The sequence below is a fragment of the Ovis canadensis genome, chromosome 20 (genome assembly GCF_042477335.2).
Source record: "Ovis canadensis isolate MfBH-ARS-UI-01 breed Bighorn chromosome 20, ARS-UI_OviCan_v2, whole genome shotgun sequence".
Taxonomy (NCBI): Eukaryota; Metazoa; Chordata; class Mammalia; order Artiodactyla; family Bovidae; genus Ovis; species Ovis canadensis.
The window spans coordinates 51,468,497-51,487,249 of record NC_091264.1 but is presented as its reverse complement, the minus strand read 5'-3'; the positions used below and the strand labels follow the sequence as shown (position 1 = coordinate 51,487,249).

Below are 18,753 nucleotides of genomic sequence, written 5' to 3'. Positions count from 1 at the left end.
TGATTATTTCTCCCTGCTAGTTTGTAAGTTCTGTTGAGTCCAGTGGCTTCATCTGACTTGGTTTCCAGCTAAACAGTGATTAGTATGACCCCCGGGGTACACAGTCAATGCATCAGTTGAATGAATAATCGATTCTGTTAGTAGCTGAGGGTTTTTAAAAATTTATTGGAGTATAGTTGATTTACAATGTTGTATTAATTTCTGCTGTACAGACAAGTGATTCAGTTGTATATATACATTGTTTTTCATACTCTTTTCCATTATGATTTATCACAAGACATTGAATATACTTCCCTGCGCTATACAGTTAGGACCTTGTTGTTTAGCCATTCTGTATATCACAGTGTGCATCTGCTAATCTCAAACTCCCACTCCATCCCTCCCCCAGCCCCCTTGGCAACCATAAGTCTGTGCTCTAGAGCTGGGAGTCTGCTTTGTAGATAAGTTCGTGTCGTATTTCAGATTCCACATATAAGTGATGTGGTATGTGTCGTCTCTTTCTCACTCACTTCACTCAGTACGATCATTTCTGGGCTCGTCCATGTTGCTGCGAATGGCATCGTTTCATTCCTTTTTATGGCTGAGCAGTACTCCACTGTGCATACGCACCCCGTCTTCTTTATCCATCCGTCAGTGGACATTTAGGCTTCTTCCATGTCTTGGCTTTTGTAAATAATGCTGCTACGCACATAGTGGTTTAGTAACTAAATTTTAAAGCTTAGAGAGGGTATTTTAGATACAGAGGAAGAGAGTGAAGACAGAGAAACTGTTGAGGAAGCTCTGAGGAATGACCCAGGCATGCTGCAGTGGCTTTGGTTCAGAGATAGTACCCAAATTACCCAGGGGGCAAGTGATTGGATTAATGTGAGGTGGGGGAGCAGGCGTCATAGGGAAAATGAAGGACAAAGGAATATGCGGAAGCCAAGGTTACCGACTTGAGTGTTGTGTTCATGAACCAAGAGCCTGGGGGAAAAGGTGACCTGGGTTAGTCGTTTGAGGCTCAAATTCAAAGGATCAGTGAAAATTAAACCAAAATGATGTGGGATTATGGAGGTGGCAGCATTTGTTGGGCAGATCCCACATGCAAGTCACTTTCTTTAATAAAACATTGTGGACAGAAGTGATGACCAGGACATGGCTTCTGCCCCAAGGAGGCAGTGACACACAGGGAGGGTGGTGAAGAGATCTGTGAAAGCCCATGGTTTAAAAGGTTCTTTCTGTTTGGCTAGGGAGGGGCGGGGATCCAACACAAATTTAAACTGGGCTTTTCAAATGGGTATAATATGTGGAGGTGGTAGGGAAAGCATTCCAGGCAAAGGACATAGCATTAGCAAGATACGGACTCAGGAAAAGGCAGGGTCTACCAGGAACAGGACATTGTCTTTGGTGTTAGTGGGGAAAGTGGGACAAAGCCCTGATGTAATACTTGAAACTTGATTCTCTGAGTGACCCTTGCAGGTTCTGAAAGAGGAGAGTGACAGATGATCATGTCTTACAAAATTCATTCCAGCCTCGGGGCAGACTTGGGTTAAGCAGTGGTTCTCAACCTTAGTTTCACGTTAGCCTCACCTGCAAAGATTTAAAATTCCAAATCCCAAGCTGAACCCCAGATCAATTAAATCAGCTGTGCGTACTTAGTCGCTCAGTCATTTGCAACCCCATAGACTGCAGCTCGCCAGGCTCCTCTGTCCGTGGGATTTTCCAGGCAAGAATCCTGGAGTGGGTTGCCATGCCCTCCTCCAGGGGATCTTCCCAACTCAGGGACCCAACCTAGGTCTCCTGCATTGCAGGCAGACCCTTTACTATCTGAGTCACCAGAGTCTCTAACAGTGGCACCCAGACGTCAGTATTCTTTAAATCCCCCAGTGGTTCTAGCATGCAACGAGGACTGCACACCAGTGACTTTGAACAGGGCTTGGCAGACTCTTTCTGTCAAAGGCCAGATAGTATTTTTGGCTTTATGGGCCACAGGGTTTCTGTTGGAGCCATCCCAGGCCACCTTGATCCGCAAAAGCAGCCACACACAATATGTGAATGAATGAGTGTGGCTGTGTGCTAATAAAACTTTATAGAAATCTGAATTTCATATGATGTTCACAGGTCACCAGTATTCTTGTTCTCTGGATTTTTTTTTTTTTTCAAATAGCCATTTGCAAATATAAAAGCACACTGCAGACTGTACAAAACTTGCAGCCAGTCATTATTTGGCCCGCAGAGTCTATTTTGCCAGTTCTTAATTTTAGAGGGTGAAAATTGGCCTCAGGTAGTCCAGGAAAGAAAACATTTCTACAGCAGTTCAGATAAGAGGTAAAGTTAACTCTCTTTTGTGGTTCATTGCAAGGGCAGAGTGAAGATAAGTGATACTGAGTCGATATTTATAGCAACTCACGTTCTCATGCACTACTTTCGAGCACCCAGAGGTTACTGTACAAAGGAGCCTGGAAGGAGGAACCATTGTTGGTGGTGTGTAGAGCTTAGTTCCCTTTGACTTTGTTCTCTTTGCGGGGATTTGTTTTACGTTGAAAGGCTGTTTCTTTTCCCACTGCTTGTGATGGCTTTTCATTCAGCAGCACCCATCACCACCAAATAGCCAAGTCTCCTTCCTTTCTTCTGTGCCAGCCATGCCTTTGTTTTCAAAGAATGACCTTTCCTTACAAACAAATGTTCTCTTTAGAAAGTAAGGTGAGCCTGATATAAGGAGATAGGGCTACTTATATTTTATTTTATCAGATACCACTGAATTTATGCAGAATTCCCTCTACGTTTTCTTCCAGCATTTGTTGCCTAGTTAAGGACCTGCCAGGGCAGATGGCGCCACTGCTCCTCCACCACCCCGACTGGGAGACCCAGAGGCTGATTGCTGCTCCTTCTTTCCACTATTTTAGGAAACGTAAGACTGGTGAAAGTTTCCCACTGATACCTACTGTGCTTTAGAATCAGTGGTACATTTCCATGATGGCCTGGTTATTTTATTTGAACACCATTACATTGAGTGAACAGATTCACTTACCTGTTTTCTGACTTCTGCTCTTAGAAGTCTGCTATCTCAGAGTTCTCCCAGAAATGCCTATCCTGACCCCTTTCCTAACTGTGAAGACTGAAGAACTAAAGAACACACTCACTCTCCTTGGATTTGCTCTTACAGGAGGGAGAGAAGGAGATTTAAGACTACAGCCAGCAGCGTTCATGGTCATTTCCATTTTCTTACAGATCTTACTAGAAAATAAGAGGTCAAAAAAATCTATAAAGTTAGAGCAGGTTTTTTTTCCTCACAGTAGAGTTGTTTCTCAAAGAACACAGAAGTAGTAAACATATCATATAAAGGAAAAACAGATGATATTCTGAAGAATCTGTTTGTTGTCCTGAATATTTTGGGGTGTTTTTTGATCACCAAACATACTTCACATCACTAATTTTTTTCCACCAATTTCTAAATGTGGGGGTCTGTTGTTTAAATTCCAGGGACTTGTTTTTCTTTCTTTGCAGTGACCTTGAATGATTATCATAATTTTAGGGACACCAGCCAAAAACATACAACGTAAAAGTGAGGTTGTGATTGAACACTGATGATGTCAAGTGCTTTTAATTAAGCTTCTGACGTTTTATACATTGATAACAAAATAAAGGTTCAGGTTTATTAAATTAGCTTCCGACTTGCTTTTTCAAAAACTCTTCCCACATAGGGAACTAAATATATAACAGCAGCCTGTTCTCTGCAGTCAAAGCCTCAATGTGCCCTAGAGGAATTCCTGCATGGAATCCATTTTTAAGGAAAGGAAAAGGTCAGGAAATAAGGCAAAGCCACAGACATAATATGGGGATTAAGAATGGGAATGTCTGGTAGAATTCACAACCCAGGATGGCAGCAGCTGAAAGACAGTGGGGAACTAAAATAGAGGAACAGAGGTTACCAGTTGGAGGAGACCTTAGAGATCGTCTGGGATAGTGGCTGTCAGCTTTGGCTGCTCACTGGAAAACTCAAGAGCATTTAAGTCACACACTTGCATAGGTCGCACCACGCCAATGAAATCAGCATCACCGGGGATGAAGACCGGAGCTCAGGTGTACTTGAAAGGCTCCGCAGTGATTCTGACCTGCAAGCAGGGTGGAACCTAACCCGACTCCTTCACTGGGCACTGAGGTCCAGAGCAGATGCCCCGCCCAGTGGTCAGAGAGGTCTTGCCAGTCTAGGTTCCTCATCTCAGCATAGGGCAGCTCTCTCCCCTCAGCCGTCTGTGCCAGAAATCATGGTGTCTTCCTCTGCCCTCCCCCGTCTTGTACTCCCGTCTAACCCAAGCGCCCCCTGTCCTGCCTCTGGGCTGTTTCTCACATTCATCTCAACTCCTCTCCTTGCCCCTCGCTTCCTGCGGGACGGTGTCACTGTGTGGAGCCGCTGCACCCTCCTCTCTCCGTCTTCAGCCTCTAGCCTTGCTCCCATGCTCCATCTGTAACACCGTGACAAAACTCTCTCTGAGACACGCATCTGATGGTTTTTCACAATTCTTACACCACACGCTCGAATCATTTAGCTGTTTCTTTGGTTCAACAAAGCATGTCCTTTTTTCTCTGTCTCTGCATGCTTGTGCCCGACCTACTTTCTTATGGTTTATAAATGGCACAATCTATCTATAGACTCAATTCTTTTCTTTCTGCTTTTATCAAAAACTGACCTCCCCCAGTAGGCGAGACCATTTTCCCTCTTCAACCAAACGTTGTCCTATTTCAGCTGAGTTTAATGGGCCACGCTTTGCCTACACCCTGACTAGAGGAACCTGCCGATGCAGAAAGTATAATAGAGGATCCCATGGTCGACATCAGACCTGCCTCAGCCCCAGACCACATCCCTGGGAGTCACAGCCTTCGCTGACCTCTGAAGGTGTCCCGGCCACTTCCTTTCTCATCCCTGACTTCAATGTCTGTAACTACTCTGTGCTTAGTCCTTGTTCTCACTGTGGTTCTCCCAGTTCCTAGTCCTTCACCAACAACCCTTTGGATTCTCAGTCCTTGGTTGTTGCCTTGCAAGTCTTGGCTCTCTCCACCCTTTTGTCTCAGGACATGGTTCTCTGGCTCTCTTGTGTGCTGCTTCTGTGTCATGCAGTGACTGACCAGCCCTTGTTCCCTAGCCCTTACTACCTGGAGTTTTGACTCCAGCCCCTCGGGTTGAATTTAGAGCCACACTCTCCTAGTCCCCTCGGCCCCATCACTGCCCGATAGTCGCCGCTGCCCCTGCACAAGCACAAAGGGCAGCTGTTCAGAACTGACTGTCCAGAGAGTGAGCTTGCTCAGCTCCCATCCTCTCGCTCTGACTTTGCTGCTGCTCCTTGCCAGTTAATCGGCTCACCACTTCTTAGACCACTGCCAGAAAGGAAGCAGGAAAACATAAGTGTGTTGAAACTCTCCTTTCTTAGCATATCAGTTATACTTAGAAAAGCAACTAACTTATTTTATCGGTTGCTCTAGAATTTGCAACATCCATTTCTAACTAATCCCCCCCCAAAAAAAGATCCACTTTCATATAGGATGATAAAACTTCACAGGTAGTATGAATACTGCTGCTGCTGCTGCTAAGTCACTTCAATCATGTCCGACTCTGTGCGACCCCATAGACGGCAGCCCACCAGGCTCCCCCATCCCTGGGATTCTCCAGGCAAGAATACTGGAGTGGGTTGCCATTTCCTTCTCCAATGCATGAAGGTGAAAAGTCAAAAGTGAAGTCTCTCAGTCATGTCCAACTCCCAGCAACCCCCTGGACTGCAGCCCACCAGGCTCCTCCATCCATGGGATTTTCCAGGCAAGAGTACTGGAGTCGGGTGCCATTGCCTTCTCCAGGTAGTGTGAATACTTTGTAATAACAAAACAATCCTCATTCCTTCCTCCCATCCCTTGTATGGTGGCCTTACAGGAGGAGTAAGGCCTTATTTCACATATACATGAGCGTGCGTAATCAAATACATTGTTGTTGTTTTATGTATTTTGAACAAACTGTTGCCTATTAGATCTATTAAGAATAAGGCTCACATTTCTGACATATATTATTTCCCTTTTCTCTAAAGAGTTTCTTTTAACCAATTCCCTCAATTTTTCTTTGTCTGAAAGAGTCTCCAGTTCAGTTCAGTCGCTCAGTCATGTCTGAGTTTTTGCAACCCCCATGAACTGCAGCATGCCAGGCTTCCGTGTCCATCATCAACTCCCAGAGCTTGCTCAAACTCATGTACATCGAGGAGGTGATGCCATCCAACCATCTCATCCTCTGTCGTCTCCTTCTCCTCCTGCCTTCAACCTTTCCCAGCATCAGGGTCTTTTCCAATGAGTCAGTTTTTCGCATCAGGGGGCCAAAGTATTGGAGTTTCAGCTTCAACATCAGTCCTTCCAATGAATATTCAGGACTGACTTCCTTTAAGATTGACTGGTTTGATCTCCTGGCTGTCCAAAGGACCCTCAAGAGTCTTCTCCAACACCACAGTTCAATAGCATCAATTCTTCAGCGCTCAGCTTTCTTTATGGTCCAACTCTCATACGCATACGTGATATGGGTCTTAATTGCTCCTTTATTTTTGAAGGATCATTGTTCAGGGTACAGAATTCTAAGTTGGTGGATTTTTGTCTCTCAATACTTCAAATATTTCATTCTACTCTCTCCTGGCCTGCAAGGTTCCTGAAGAGAAGTTTCTTACCTTTGCTCCTCTGCAGGTAATATGTTTTTTCCTTCTGGCATCTTTCAAGATTTTTTCTTCTCTTTGATTTACTGTAATTTGAAGATGATATGGCAAGGTGTAGTTTTCTTGGCATGTGTCCTGCTTGATGTTCTCTGAGCTTCCTAAATCTGTGGTTTAGTTCCAGAACCTTCCAGAATTTGACCTTAGTTTGGGGAAATTCTTGGTCATTCTTACTTCAAGTTGTTTTGTCTTTTCCCCTCTCTTTTTTCCTCCTCCTATAAGTCCAATAGCATATATGTTATACCTTTTATCTCACAATCTTTGGATATTCTCTTTTCTTTCAGTGTTTATTCTCTGCTTTGCAGTTTAGAGGTTTCTATCAAAATACCCCCTAGCTCAGAGATTCTTTCCTCAGCTGTTTTCGCTCTATTAATAAGCCCATAAAGACATTCTTCATTTCTGTTACATTATTTTTGATCTCTAACATTTCTTTTGTGTTTTTTTCCTTAGGATTTCTATCTCTCTGCTTCCAATGTCCATGTGTTCTTGCATGCTGTTGCTTTACCCATTAGAGATGTTAGTATATTAATCATAATTGCTTTATGATAATTCTAACATCTCTGCCATGTCTGGTTGTGACATTTGCTCTGTCTCTTCAAACTGTGGGTGATTTTTTCCTTTGACATACCTTGTGATGTTTCTTGATCATCAGATATGGTGTCCTGGTTAAAAGGAACTGCCTTCAATAATATGGCAAGATGTGTGGGGGGGTGGGGAGTGTTCTGTATTCCTGTGATTGTGTCACAGTGTCTCAGTCAGCCTAGGCCTCTGCACTGTGATCTTCACAAGTGTTTCTCAGTGTTTTTCTCTCTCTTTAGGTGGGATTGGATGGTGAGGTGGGCTGGAGCTGTGTGTTCCCTTCTGAGGTCAGTTAGGTAATACCCTAGCGGGTTAGGCTCTGATTAGCTAGCTTCTCTTAGGGGCGGACCTTGTGAAGAGAAAAATGCACTGGTGTATTCCAAAATGATTCTATTTCCCCCTCCTCCTGCCAGAAGCCCAAGGGGATTTTTCTCTGATTTTTCTGTGGAGCTTCTGCTGGTAAATGTCACAGCCTTGTGGGGCCCCTACAACTGGATCCCATTGGAGTCCTTAACTCCCAAAGTTGTCAGCACTGAGCTTCCAGTAATTATTGTTCGGGTTTCCCTGCCCCAACTCTGGTCCCAACAAGGGCCTGCTCTGCTCGGTTGCTTGTTGGTCTCCCCAGTTCAGGGTGGGTGGGTGGGGAACAGTGTTCCATGTGTCCTTTGCTCTCGTTTGGGTCCAAGACAAGTTGCTGATTTTTCAGAATAGTAACTTCCAAGTTCCTTATAGACAGAACCAGAAACCAGCAGTCAGTTCACTGAAACTCAAACTTGTTCTTTTGTCTTCTTACCACAAAGTATGATGAAGACCTGCTGAAACACTTGAGTTTTATTAGAACATATTTTAAACACATCAAACTCCTTGAAAGCTTGTAGATTTTCTTGTTTTTGAGAATCCATATGTAGAGTTATTTCAGTTTCACCTTATACTCAGCATTATTTTATTTTAGAAAACATTAATCTATAAATAGAGAATGGGCCCAGAAAGCATTGAATTCATTTGGGGAACCAGGAGAAGTAAAATTGGTGGATATTGTTAAAACTCAATTGATTATATTTTGATCTTGTTCGAAATACAGGTTCTCATCACACGTAGAATGCCTTTCAGATCTGAGCTCTGTTGTTATCTTTGATGAAAATTGAAATAATTACATTATCTGCAAACCTGAACTATTAAAAAAAATTCTCCCCTAGGACCTTTAATTTTGTTTGGTTTTGTCTGAAAGGGAGTTTAAATGTGGACATAAAAGGGGTCATTGGTGTTTTCTGTCCTTGCAGAGTGAAATTCTGACTTCCCCTGGAGGAGGGCATGGCAACCCACTCCAGTATTCTTGCCTGGAGAATCCCACAGACAGAGGAGCCTGGTGGGCTGCAGTCTGTGGGGTCACAAAGAGTCGGACATGACTGAGCATGCACACACATCTCTGTGACCTGGGCCTTGAGCTTAGTGATGAGGTGGACTTGAAGGCACTTTACACAGTTCTTGGGGAGGTGTTTGCCGTAGTTACTGTACTTTGGCCACCCTCATTCCAAGTTCATCACACAACTTGTTTAACATGTTTACTTTTTAAACACTTGGAGAATTAACAGGTGGTTGCATGACTGAGATGTTTGTTTTAACAGGCGAAAAAGTGGGAGGTAATTTAGACACACACTGTGATGCAATAGGAAAATACCTAATTATTCCATTTTTGGCTCAGCTTTTAGTTTCAGTTAAAACTGCTGATAGCAAGGCTCAACAAGTCTTGTAGCTTCGTATTGTTAACATGGTCTGCGAGTGAGAAACTGGCTCACTAGCAACTGGCTTACTTTAGTTACTCGTACACAAAACCTTCTACTTGGCTTTAGCACTCAGTTCAGTTCAGTCGCTCAGTCGTGTCCGACTCTTTGCGATCCCGTGAATCGCAGCACGCCAGGCCTCCCTGTCCATCACTGACTCCCGGAGTTCACTCAGACTCACGTCCATCGAGTCAGTGATGCCATCCAGCCATCTCATCCTCTGTCGTCCCCTTCTCCTCCTGCCCCCAGTCCTTCCCAGCATCAGAGTCTTTTCCAGTGAGTCAACTCTTCGCATGAGGTGGCCAAAGTACTGGAGTTTCAGCTTTAGCATCATTCCTTCCAAAGAAACCCCAGGGCTGATCTCCTTCAGAATGGGCTTTAGTGCTAGAACTTAGTAAAGGGTCTCTTCTCAAAGTTTCTGTCACTAGCAGTTATAATGTGACTACAGAAAGCTCCAAAAGCCCTATTTCAACATGCTCTCAAAAACAACTTGTAACAGTCTCTGTCTGAGTGTAGAATGCTCAGAATGCAAAATCCTGAAAAAACAGCTAATTGATATTTTCCTTGATATGTTCATCCTGTTGTGTCAGGATATAGGTTATGATTGATTCTTGAACTGTCTTCATTCGGTGAGCAAAAGGAACAAGGAATTTTGCTGGACAAATAGTTGTTCATTTAGTTTGGGGTCACAGGACTATTGCCAGAAGTGGACATGGTCAAAGATAGAGAGTCTATGAATAGATCAGAGATGGCTCTTTCTATAACTGTTTTTTGTGAAGAGTCAGATAGTAAATACTTTAGCATTTATGAACTATAGAGTCTCTGTTGCAACCACTGAAATTCTGCTGTTATGGCGTGAAGGCAGCCGTAGATAATACAGAAGTAAGTGAGTGTGACTATTATTTTTCATTAAAATTTTATTTGCAGAAACAGACAGTAGGCTGAATTGACCCAGGGGCCATCATTTGTCAACCCCTATTCTAGATCCCAGAAGATGCAGCTCTGGGCTACATGACTCTGACCTCACAGGAAAAACAGCAGTGGTATTCAGTTAACTGGACTAATAATATATAACCTTCCATAGTCACAGCCAAGACTTCACTGTAGTTGTATATAGTAAATTTGTTGTCAGACAAAAGGGCATTCTTCACTGCCTTCTTTTTGGGTTTAATCTGAATAGTGTTATTTGCTATTTATTTATACCCTACTTTCTTCCCCAAATAATAGAAGGTATATTTAGGTTTTAGCAATCAAAATAAAGATGTAAAATCGAAACCCACAGAAAAGGCCACACCAAACTACCTCTGCCTGTTCCTTATCCACTTGCTGACTCAAGCTGGTAACTCTGCCATTTTTGGACTGAGCGGTCCCGGGGAGACCTCGTAAGCTGAATACTGATATGCTGCCTATTTTATCTTCTCTAGCATAATTTCCTTTCTGAAAAAAAAAAAATTTTTTTCCCCAGTGTTTTATATTGTCTCCTACCAAAGGAAGTGTTAATATCCGTCATTTCTCTTCTGATTGAAGTATAAGCCAAGAACTGTTAAACCAGCTAAGTGGGTGTATGGAGAGGAAAGAGAAAATTAGAAGCTAATGAAAACTCTGGTAGGCAGGTGACCTGTTCAGAACAGATGCCAGGGCTCAGAGAGCCATGAAACTGTTTCCATACAGTTAGACATACATCTCTGCTCTCCAGAGAAATGGAGTTAGGTTACTGACCAGCAACACTGCTCAGGGGTGGACAGGGGAAGTGGGAATTTTGGCTGACCTGCAGAGAGGGATTTCAGCTAGTGGGTGTCAGAATATGGAAACAGGCCAAGTGATTTGAAGGACTGCTTACTTGAATTGGGCTCCAAAGACAGTTCCGAAGTAGAGAACTAACCTATAGGAACTCCATGAGTGTGTGCAAATGACTCTAACACAAGGGCCTCATTGATATTAGCTCTGACTCCTCAACCAGGTAGATGCCAAAGGTCATGTAGTCTATGCTGGAGATCTGTGTGGATTTCACCCTGGGGAGGTGCAATGGGTGTGCTCAGGAGGAGACTGGAGTTTAAAGGAAGGAAATCCTTCCCTAGGGAATGTGGGGACCGGGCAAGGATCAACATCAGAAAGACCCAGAAGCCAGATGGGGGCAGTCTTAAGGACAGACTGGCCACTCTCATGACAGAATTTTAAGATGTGGTATATGAGATGGTTGGATGGTATCACTGACTCGATGGACATGAGTTTGAACAAGCTCTGAGAGTTGGTGATGGACAAGGAAGCCTGGCATGCTGCAGTCCATGGGGGTCACAGAGTCGGACACGACTGAGCAACTGAACTAAACTGGAGTGGGCTAACTTTATGATACACAAAATCTAAATACAGGAAATGCATTCTATAATCAGCAGCTGGGATGGTGTTTTAATACCTGTTTTTTTTAATGTCTTATCTTTTCTCTAAGTTTATAAATGTTCTAACCTTTAAGGGGAAAAGAGAAATTAAGAATTTCCAACCTAAGCCATAATCCCTTTTCTCATTCACTCTTGGTGAGAGGGAAGGTAGGTCTGCTCTGGAGGAGGGGGCTGCCTGGCTGTTCCTATCAAGGTAGTAAACATGCCTACTCCTTGATTCTACAACTGGACTTCCATAATTTATCCTTTTAAAAAACACACCCTCTCAAGCTGGCCTAGATGTTTGTGCAAAGATTATCATTATATTTATAAATTGAAATGCATTGCAGGAAGAAAGTTCAGATTTCAGGAGTTTTTGGATTTTAGAACTCTTAAGGGATCACAGTGCTGGATATACAGGCACTTAAGTTTTGCAAGGATAAATAGTGAAGTGGAAAAAAAGTAAATTTCAGAAGAATGTATACAGAATGATCCTTTTTCTTTGAAAGTAAAAGTTATCAGTTGTGTGTGAAGATACATGCACAGAAGGTCTGGAACTATCCACAAAATTTTTCACAGCGGTTATGGGAAGGTGGACAGATCACAGTGGATTAACACGGTGATTAAACAATTAGTAAACAAAATAATCAGTAAAACAAAAGTAAACAAGCTGATTCTTACAGTCACCTCTCCTAAGAGAATAACACCCTTCGTTATCACAGATGCTGGGGCTAAAAGAGATGGAGAGGCCTCACTTCTTATAATGAAGAAGGCATCTTGAGAAGTGAAAGGGGCTATTTTCCTTGTAACTGTGTATGAGAGTCACATGTTGTCATTACTGATACAGTTGGTATATGCCTGTCTAACTCAGGTATGTTCGTTTATTCATTAGTTCAGCAAATATTCATTGAGTGCCTACTGTGTGTGAGACACCATTGTATCTATAGCAGTCATATATATGTATGCGTGCATGCATGCTAAGTCAGTTGAGTTGTGTTCGACTCTTTGTGACCCTGTGGACTCTAGCCCGCCAGGCTCCTCTGTCCATGGTATTCTCCAGGCAAGAATACTGGAGTGGGTTGCTATTCCCTTCTCCAGGGGATCTTCTCGATCCAGGGCTCCAACCTGTGTCTCCTTCAGCTTCCACATTGCAGGTGGATTCTTTTACCGCTGAGCCTCCAGGGAAGCCTTGCTCGTGCCCAACTCAGAGTAACAGAAGAAGTGGGTGTTGCTGTGAAACTGAAAGTGTTCTAAATGTATTTTCTTTCTTCTCATAGTTTTTTTTTTTTAGTGTCTGAATTTATGCATTTGTAATAAGTAGAGTTGTAATTATGAAACTTTCCATAAAGAGATTGCCTGGCTGGTCTGTGACAGTGATCCACATAACCATCAAGTGGCCTTGGTTTCTGGTTGTATCCATTCATCCCAAATTAACCGTGTAGGTCCTCGGCCTGCACAAAGGAAAAAAAATCTCAAAATAATGTCATAAAGTAGATAGTGAGATAGAGCTAGAGATCTACATTTAGATATATACACATGTGTGTATTTTTGCCACCTGTCAACTCAAAGGTTTGTGTTTTCTCCCACAGAAAAAGCAAAGAACAAAAGAGCTTTCCCGGATATTCCATTCGTACAGCCCATATGATCACAAGGTAAGAGCAGTATGTTCTCAGTGTGGCTGCTAATGGAAGGCCTTCTGAACGCAGAGCAGTGTTCACCAGTGCACAGCGGTTTTGAAGTGCACTTCTACCAATTACATTCATATTTCAGTTTTAATTTTTAACTGTTTATCTCTTGTAAAGAAGAGAGAAAATTTGTATCTCTGAACTAAAATATTCTTCTGTATTCATGTTAAAATCTGGTTACATTATTGTCACTGAAGCCTCAAAGACTGTCAAAAGACAGATTTGGGGGTGTTTATCGATTAGTGTGTTTTTTCCCTTTCCAAACAGTGTGGTAAATGAACTTGGCTTTTGAATTGATGAAGATAGTTGAAATATTATCTGCCAACTCTTGGTTCACCATTGCTCCTGACAGAAAGTTCTCTTTCTTTAAAAAAAAAAACAACACACACTCTCTAACAGAAAGCAGTGCCTAGAATTATACCTGAAATACTCACTCCCGAGAGCTTTGCTGTACCGAAGACCACATGGTTAATGACCTTGGCCCTCCATCCATCAACTTCATAGATCCACAGCCAGTCTTGTTGAATTTATACCCCGCACTCTCCGCTCCCTGTCTTTGAAGAATTCTTAAGCCTCTTCTCACTGATAAGTATTTCACTATATATTTGTAAAACATAAATTCTTTAAAAAGCCCACTAACTTTTTAAAGAAAATGGGCAATACAACATCTTATGAAAGTATCCTGAGACTTGTTCAAATCTTCTATATCAAGTAAGGTTCTGATAAATCTGTTAATTTGAGGTGATTTCAGAAGCAAACAAAACATTTGCACAGTTGAAATGCTGATATAAACTTAAATCTATATCTATGAATTTACAAAGAGACATGTGGTAGGGATTTTTTAACTAGCGAAAATAAGAGGTGTGAAAACTACTTTCTTCATTTGAGAATACAGAGATGTCTGGATTCAGGAGGAAAAAAATTGTGCCAGTTGTTCATAGAAGTTGAAAGAATTTGAATAGCTTCCAGTTGTCTTAAGCGTCAAAAATCTGTCAAAAGAGATATTGTATTCCATGTGACCACAGCGATGTACAAGACTAAACATTTATCATTTCTAGTTAAATTTTTCAAGTGGAATCAATCACTGAAGAATAGCAATTTGTTGGAAAGAGCTTGAGCAAGCCAGGAGTGTCTGACAATGCAGGCGGGAGGTGCAGACTGATAAGTAACACGACAGCCAGAGGAATGAGATTGGCCAGATTTCCGATGGGAAAGTTGCCTTTTTTTTTTTTTTTTTTTTTTTAGGCAGTGTCATTTAATTAACGTAAATGCAACAGCGTCTGAAGTTAATATTTAACAGCAGCAGCAACAATAAGCTGTGACAAATCAAAGGTTTTGCCTGACTTGTCTAATTTTGCCCACTTCTAACATTTTTTGAATTCACTGTTAAGGGAAATTCCATTATTCTTTTATTAGAACTCTTAATGGAGCTTAGCTACTCACAGCTTCTCCTGGCTTCCTCTTCATATCCTTTGTGGCATTGTATCAAAGTCACATCAGATGGTTTTGGCTTCCTCTGTGAAGACTTCATTCCTCTACAAATTAGTCATCAGGCAGTGAGGAATTGAACATAAATGCTAGATGGAGTTCCCTTTGATCTTTGCTTTAAGGTCAGTCATAAATTACTGTTAAGTAGCTGGACGGCTTGATGAGTGATTTTTGAAGCACCCAAGGTTTAGCCTGATGGCATTCTGTTTTATTCTATATATGCAGTAAAAAGGGGGACATTTTCTAGGAAAATTTCTCCTTCCCCTTACTCACCTCTTCATGTTTTTCTAAACTCCTTCCAGGCAAATTTAACTGTTTTAGTTTTAACCATGTCTCTTGAATCATGGGCGTTGAGTGAGGTACACTGTTTTCTCAATATTAGAATGTTCCTTTTTTCTCCATAAATAAAATAGTAGAAGATTGTGATTTGAGTTACCTTGTCATTTTAATTGCCCGATTATATTCAAATTAGTTTTCTAGACAGATAGCTTTTAGTGTAAAATGTTTTGTAAGATGTGGTTAAAATTGGTTTAAACATCTCATGCTCAGTGAGCTTTCTGGAGAGATCTTTCAGGTTAAATATATACATGTGTCGTAAATGAAAGCTTATATAAAATACAATATAGGCTGTCTGGGATTTGCTTTAAAAAAGAATTAAAAGGGGGACATGGGTAGGGCACAGTAAAAAGAAGGTTGGCCTGTGTTGATTATCAAAACTAAATTATTGTTTTGTGGGAGTTCATCCTTCTATTCTGTGTATTTTTTTTAATATGATTGAAATTTTCCATAGTAAAAATGACACCAGAAGTAAAAAAAACACTACGGTCTACTCATGGGAGTGAGTGTTACGGTCTTCTATTCTTCTCTAGCTAGATTTTTTTAATTGTTCATTTTTCCCTTGATGTAAATTTGTACCAAAGAAGGAATACTTAGCATTTCAGAAGGTTCATAATGCTGAGCAAACCCAGAAATGCAAATCTTGTTCTAAAGTTGGCATAATTTTCTGGGGTCATAATTATAGTGGGTCACTTAAATGATAGTCTTGCCTCCAAGAAACTGTTAAAACAGTTTAATGAGAAAGGGGAGTCAGCCCCACCATTTTGCTCTCAGTGAGTCACTTATGTTTGCTCTCCTTTTCTCCTCCAAACCGAGACTGCGCCTGCCTGACCCCAGACACAGGAAAGTCACCAGGTTAAACAAATTTGTTGTTTGAGTGAAGCCAGGTGTGTTTCTTAATCAGACTTGAAAGCCATTGTTTGGGTTGTAAATGGTCAGTTGGTTTTCTCTAAGTGCTGTTGCAAAAAGCAAATAGAGCTTAGGGCAAAAGGAGCACTCAGGATGAGTCTTGAGGAAAATACTCGATTTGGTTTTTTTAATACTCTAAGTCCAATTTTGCTGGAGCCTGGAAGAATTTCGCTTTGGATTGTTATCTCTAGTCCTATGTTCATCTTTTTTAAAAATTGTTTTTAGGAATCCTCGTAAACATACACAGAAAGGCTTGACCAAACCCTAAGTCTCATTTCTCTCTCCTAATAAAAAGGGAGCATTGGTAAAGGAAATCCAGTAGCTGCAGGTAATCTGATTGTGTTTTGTACATTATATTCTGTCCTCTGTTGTTTTAATAAACACATAATAAACAGAGCTTGGAATTTCTGAAACCACATCACAGCTAACCACAAGCTTATAGGACCAAAGATCTCCCAGGCCAAGGACAGCCAACTGGAGTTGCATTTCTCCTTTGGATAAGTCAAGGATAAGTGGAATAGGTTATCATTAGAACGTTGTTATTAAAGCTATGCAGATTAGCATATGCTTGTTGTCTCCGACCTGAAGAACATATTGCCCTGCATATATATGATGTCTCCTTCTTTCCTATTGCCTTCTTTTCTTTCTTGTTACATATTATCAGAATTACGTGTTGGGGGAAATCTAGGTTTATCAGCTAAACACAGATGTTTATAATTTGCTATCATAAAATGCTACTATAAAATATGAACATACTTGGAAAGGAAAAGGTACACAATTCTGTTTAGGTCTGTAGTGGTTTTTACATCTGCAAAATTCAATGCTTCCTCAACATAGATAATCTATATGAATTAATATATACTCAGCCATTAAAAGTGAATCTTTTTAACAGGTTGTCATTGTTATAGTTTCTGTATTTTGTGAAGCGGGCTTCTCATTTTCTTTTAGTGACTGTTGTTGTTTGAATAATTTTCGACATAAATCAGTGGACACACACGAGTAGAAACATACTTGTGTTGGTGAAGTAAACTTTTCTTTGTCTTTTGGTGACCAGTGTTATTTTAATGGTTTTTTTCTACACACATAGACATGTATCGCTTGAACTGTAAACAGACTCCTGTGTGTCCAAAAAACCAGCTGCCTGTGAATTGAATACACTTGAGAAGTTAGCATATGAATAGACAGAAAATCACTCAACCGGAGGTCTTTTGTGTAGCGATCTTAGCCGTCAAAAACACAACCCAGAACCTGAAAGTAAGCCAGCCTAGGTCCAGACTGTCACAATCATCTAATTCTCTCTCTCCCTGCCTCATTAGTTCTTCAGTTCTCCATCCACAAACAGTCCACTTTAAAAAAAAAAAAAAAGTTCTAACAAACATAGATGCGTGGTTTCCCAAACCACAGTCAACTCTAGCAGCAGTTAAAAAGAGGGTGGTTATTGCTTCAAGAAGTCAGAGCTCCATTAAGAAGTGGCAGCATGCAAAATGAATGCAGGGACAAGGTCGGCCATAAAAGCTCTAAGTCATTAACAGAGGGATTCTAAATGTGCAGCTGCCCAAGGCCACTTAATGTGGATCCAAATATCCCTATAATACATTTTTTGTAGTCCCAGAGTAAAATAATTGGACCTAAATTACCTCAGGAAACAGATGTTTTCTTTAAAAAAAAAAAAGAAGAGATGTGTAGAATCTATTTTTACAAACATTGATCTTTTAAGAATAAATCGTCTTTATCCTGAAAACTCTCTTAGGAAGAGCTGGTTGTTAATAACATTGGATAAATGAAGTATGTATTACTATAGAGAGTGGTTTAGTAAATGAGAATTAGTCAAAGAGTGGTTGAACACGTATTGGTAATTGGGTAAAGAAACTAACCAGGTGGGACAGAAGATGTATGAGAGCCTAAGAGGGGAGAAGGGTAGAATCTGTCTTCCCCCCAACTATTTATTTAATTAAATCCTCTAAAATTATTCAAGCCTTTGAGAGTTATATTTTTATCCTAAAGCTTATTCTAGGTATAACTTGAGTGAATACTGGTAAGTAGTGAATCAGTACAATAAGTTTTTTTTAATTTCTGAATTGATTTTGGCTGCACTGAGTCTTCATTACTATGCACAGACCTTCTCTGGTTGCAGTGAGCGGGGCTGCTCTCCATTTGGGGTGCATGGGCTTCTCATTGTGGTTTCTTCTCTCATTGCAGAGCACGGGCTATAGGCTGCGGGCTGAGTAATTGTGGCACATGGGCATAGTTGCCCTGAGGCATGTGGACTCTTCCCAGACCAGGGATTGAACCCATGTGCCCTGCATGGCAGGCAGAGTCTCCACCACTGGGCTACCAGGGGAGTCCAGTACAGTGCATTTTTACCTGCAGTATTAAATGTACGAGAATAATTGACGTGTGTTTTCCTTATCCACACTTCCTAAGATTACCTTAAGAACTGTTATGGATACAAATACTTCTTGGAACTCGTACCTACTAGTGTATAGTGAACTATGTAATAGAAAGTGTAAAATTATATTTTCTGCAGCTTCATTTGGACAGAAGCCCAATCTATTTCAGAAGTCTTGGAGAAAAGAAGTCTTTGGTTATATACCGTCCTTTCTTCCCTAAGAGGCTAGTAATCTCTATGGCATCAAGTTTCATAAATCCACATAACACAACTTAAGCCAAAGGAACAGTTTCATTTCAGAAAATCATCTACTGATTTACATTTTTCCATTAATCACATCTATCTAGTAATTTAACATAGAAGTTACTTTATCCAGTTCTCTATGTTTGAAGAGTCATAGCCATTTGACTCAGTCCTGAGGCAGCTACAGAACTGTCAAACCTGCATCATGCCCTGTGCTTGGAGTGAAGCAGCATCAGAGTGTCTTGGGTTGTA

At 41.2% G+C, this 18,753-nt stretch overlaps 1 protein-coding gene across 4 annotated transcripts in view; it reads left to right on the top strand.

Annotated features, from left to right (window-relative positions):
• CDKAL1 (CDK5 regulatory subunit associated protein 1 like 1) overlaps nt 1-18,753 on the top strand; it is a 608,618-nt gene that overhangs the window by 480,900 nt on the left and 108,965 nt on the right. For all 4 annotated transcript variants that reach the window (XM_069562792.1, XM_069562791.1, XM_069562793.1 and 1 more), the window contains one exon: nt 13,041-13,103. In XM_069562792.1, the coding sequence (XP_069418893.1) occupies nt 13,041-13,103 (63 nt within the window). The remainder of the gene's footprint in view (nt 1-13,040; nt 13,104-18,753) is intronic.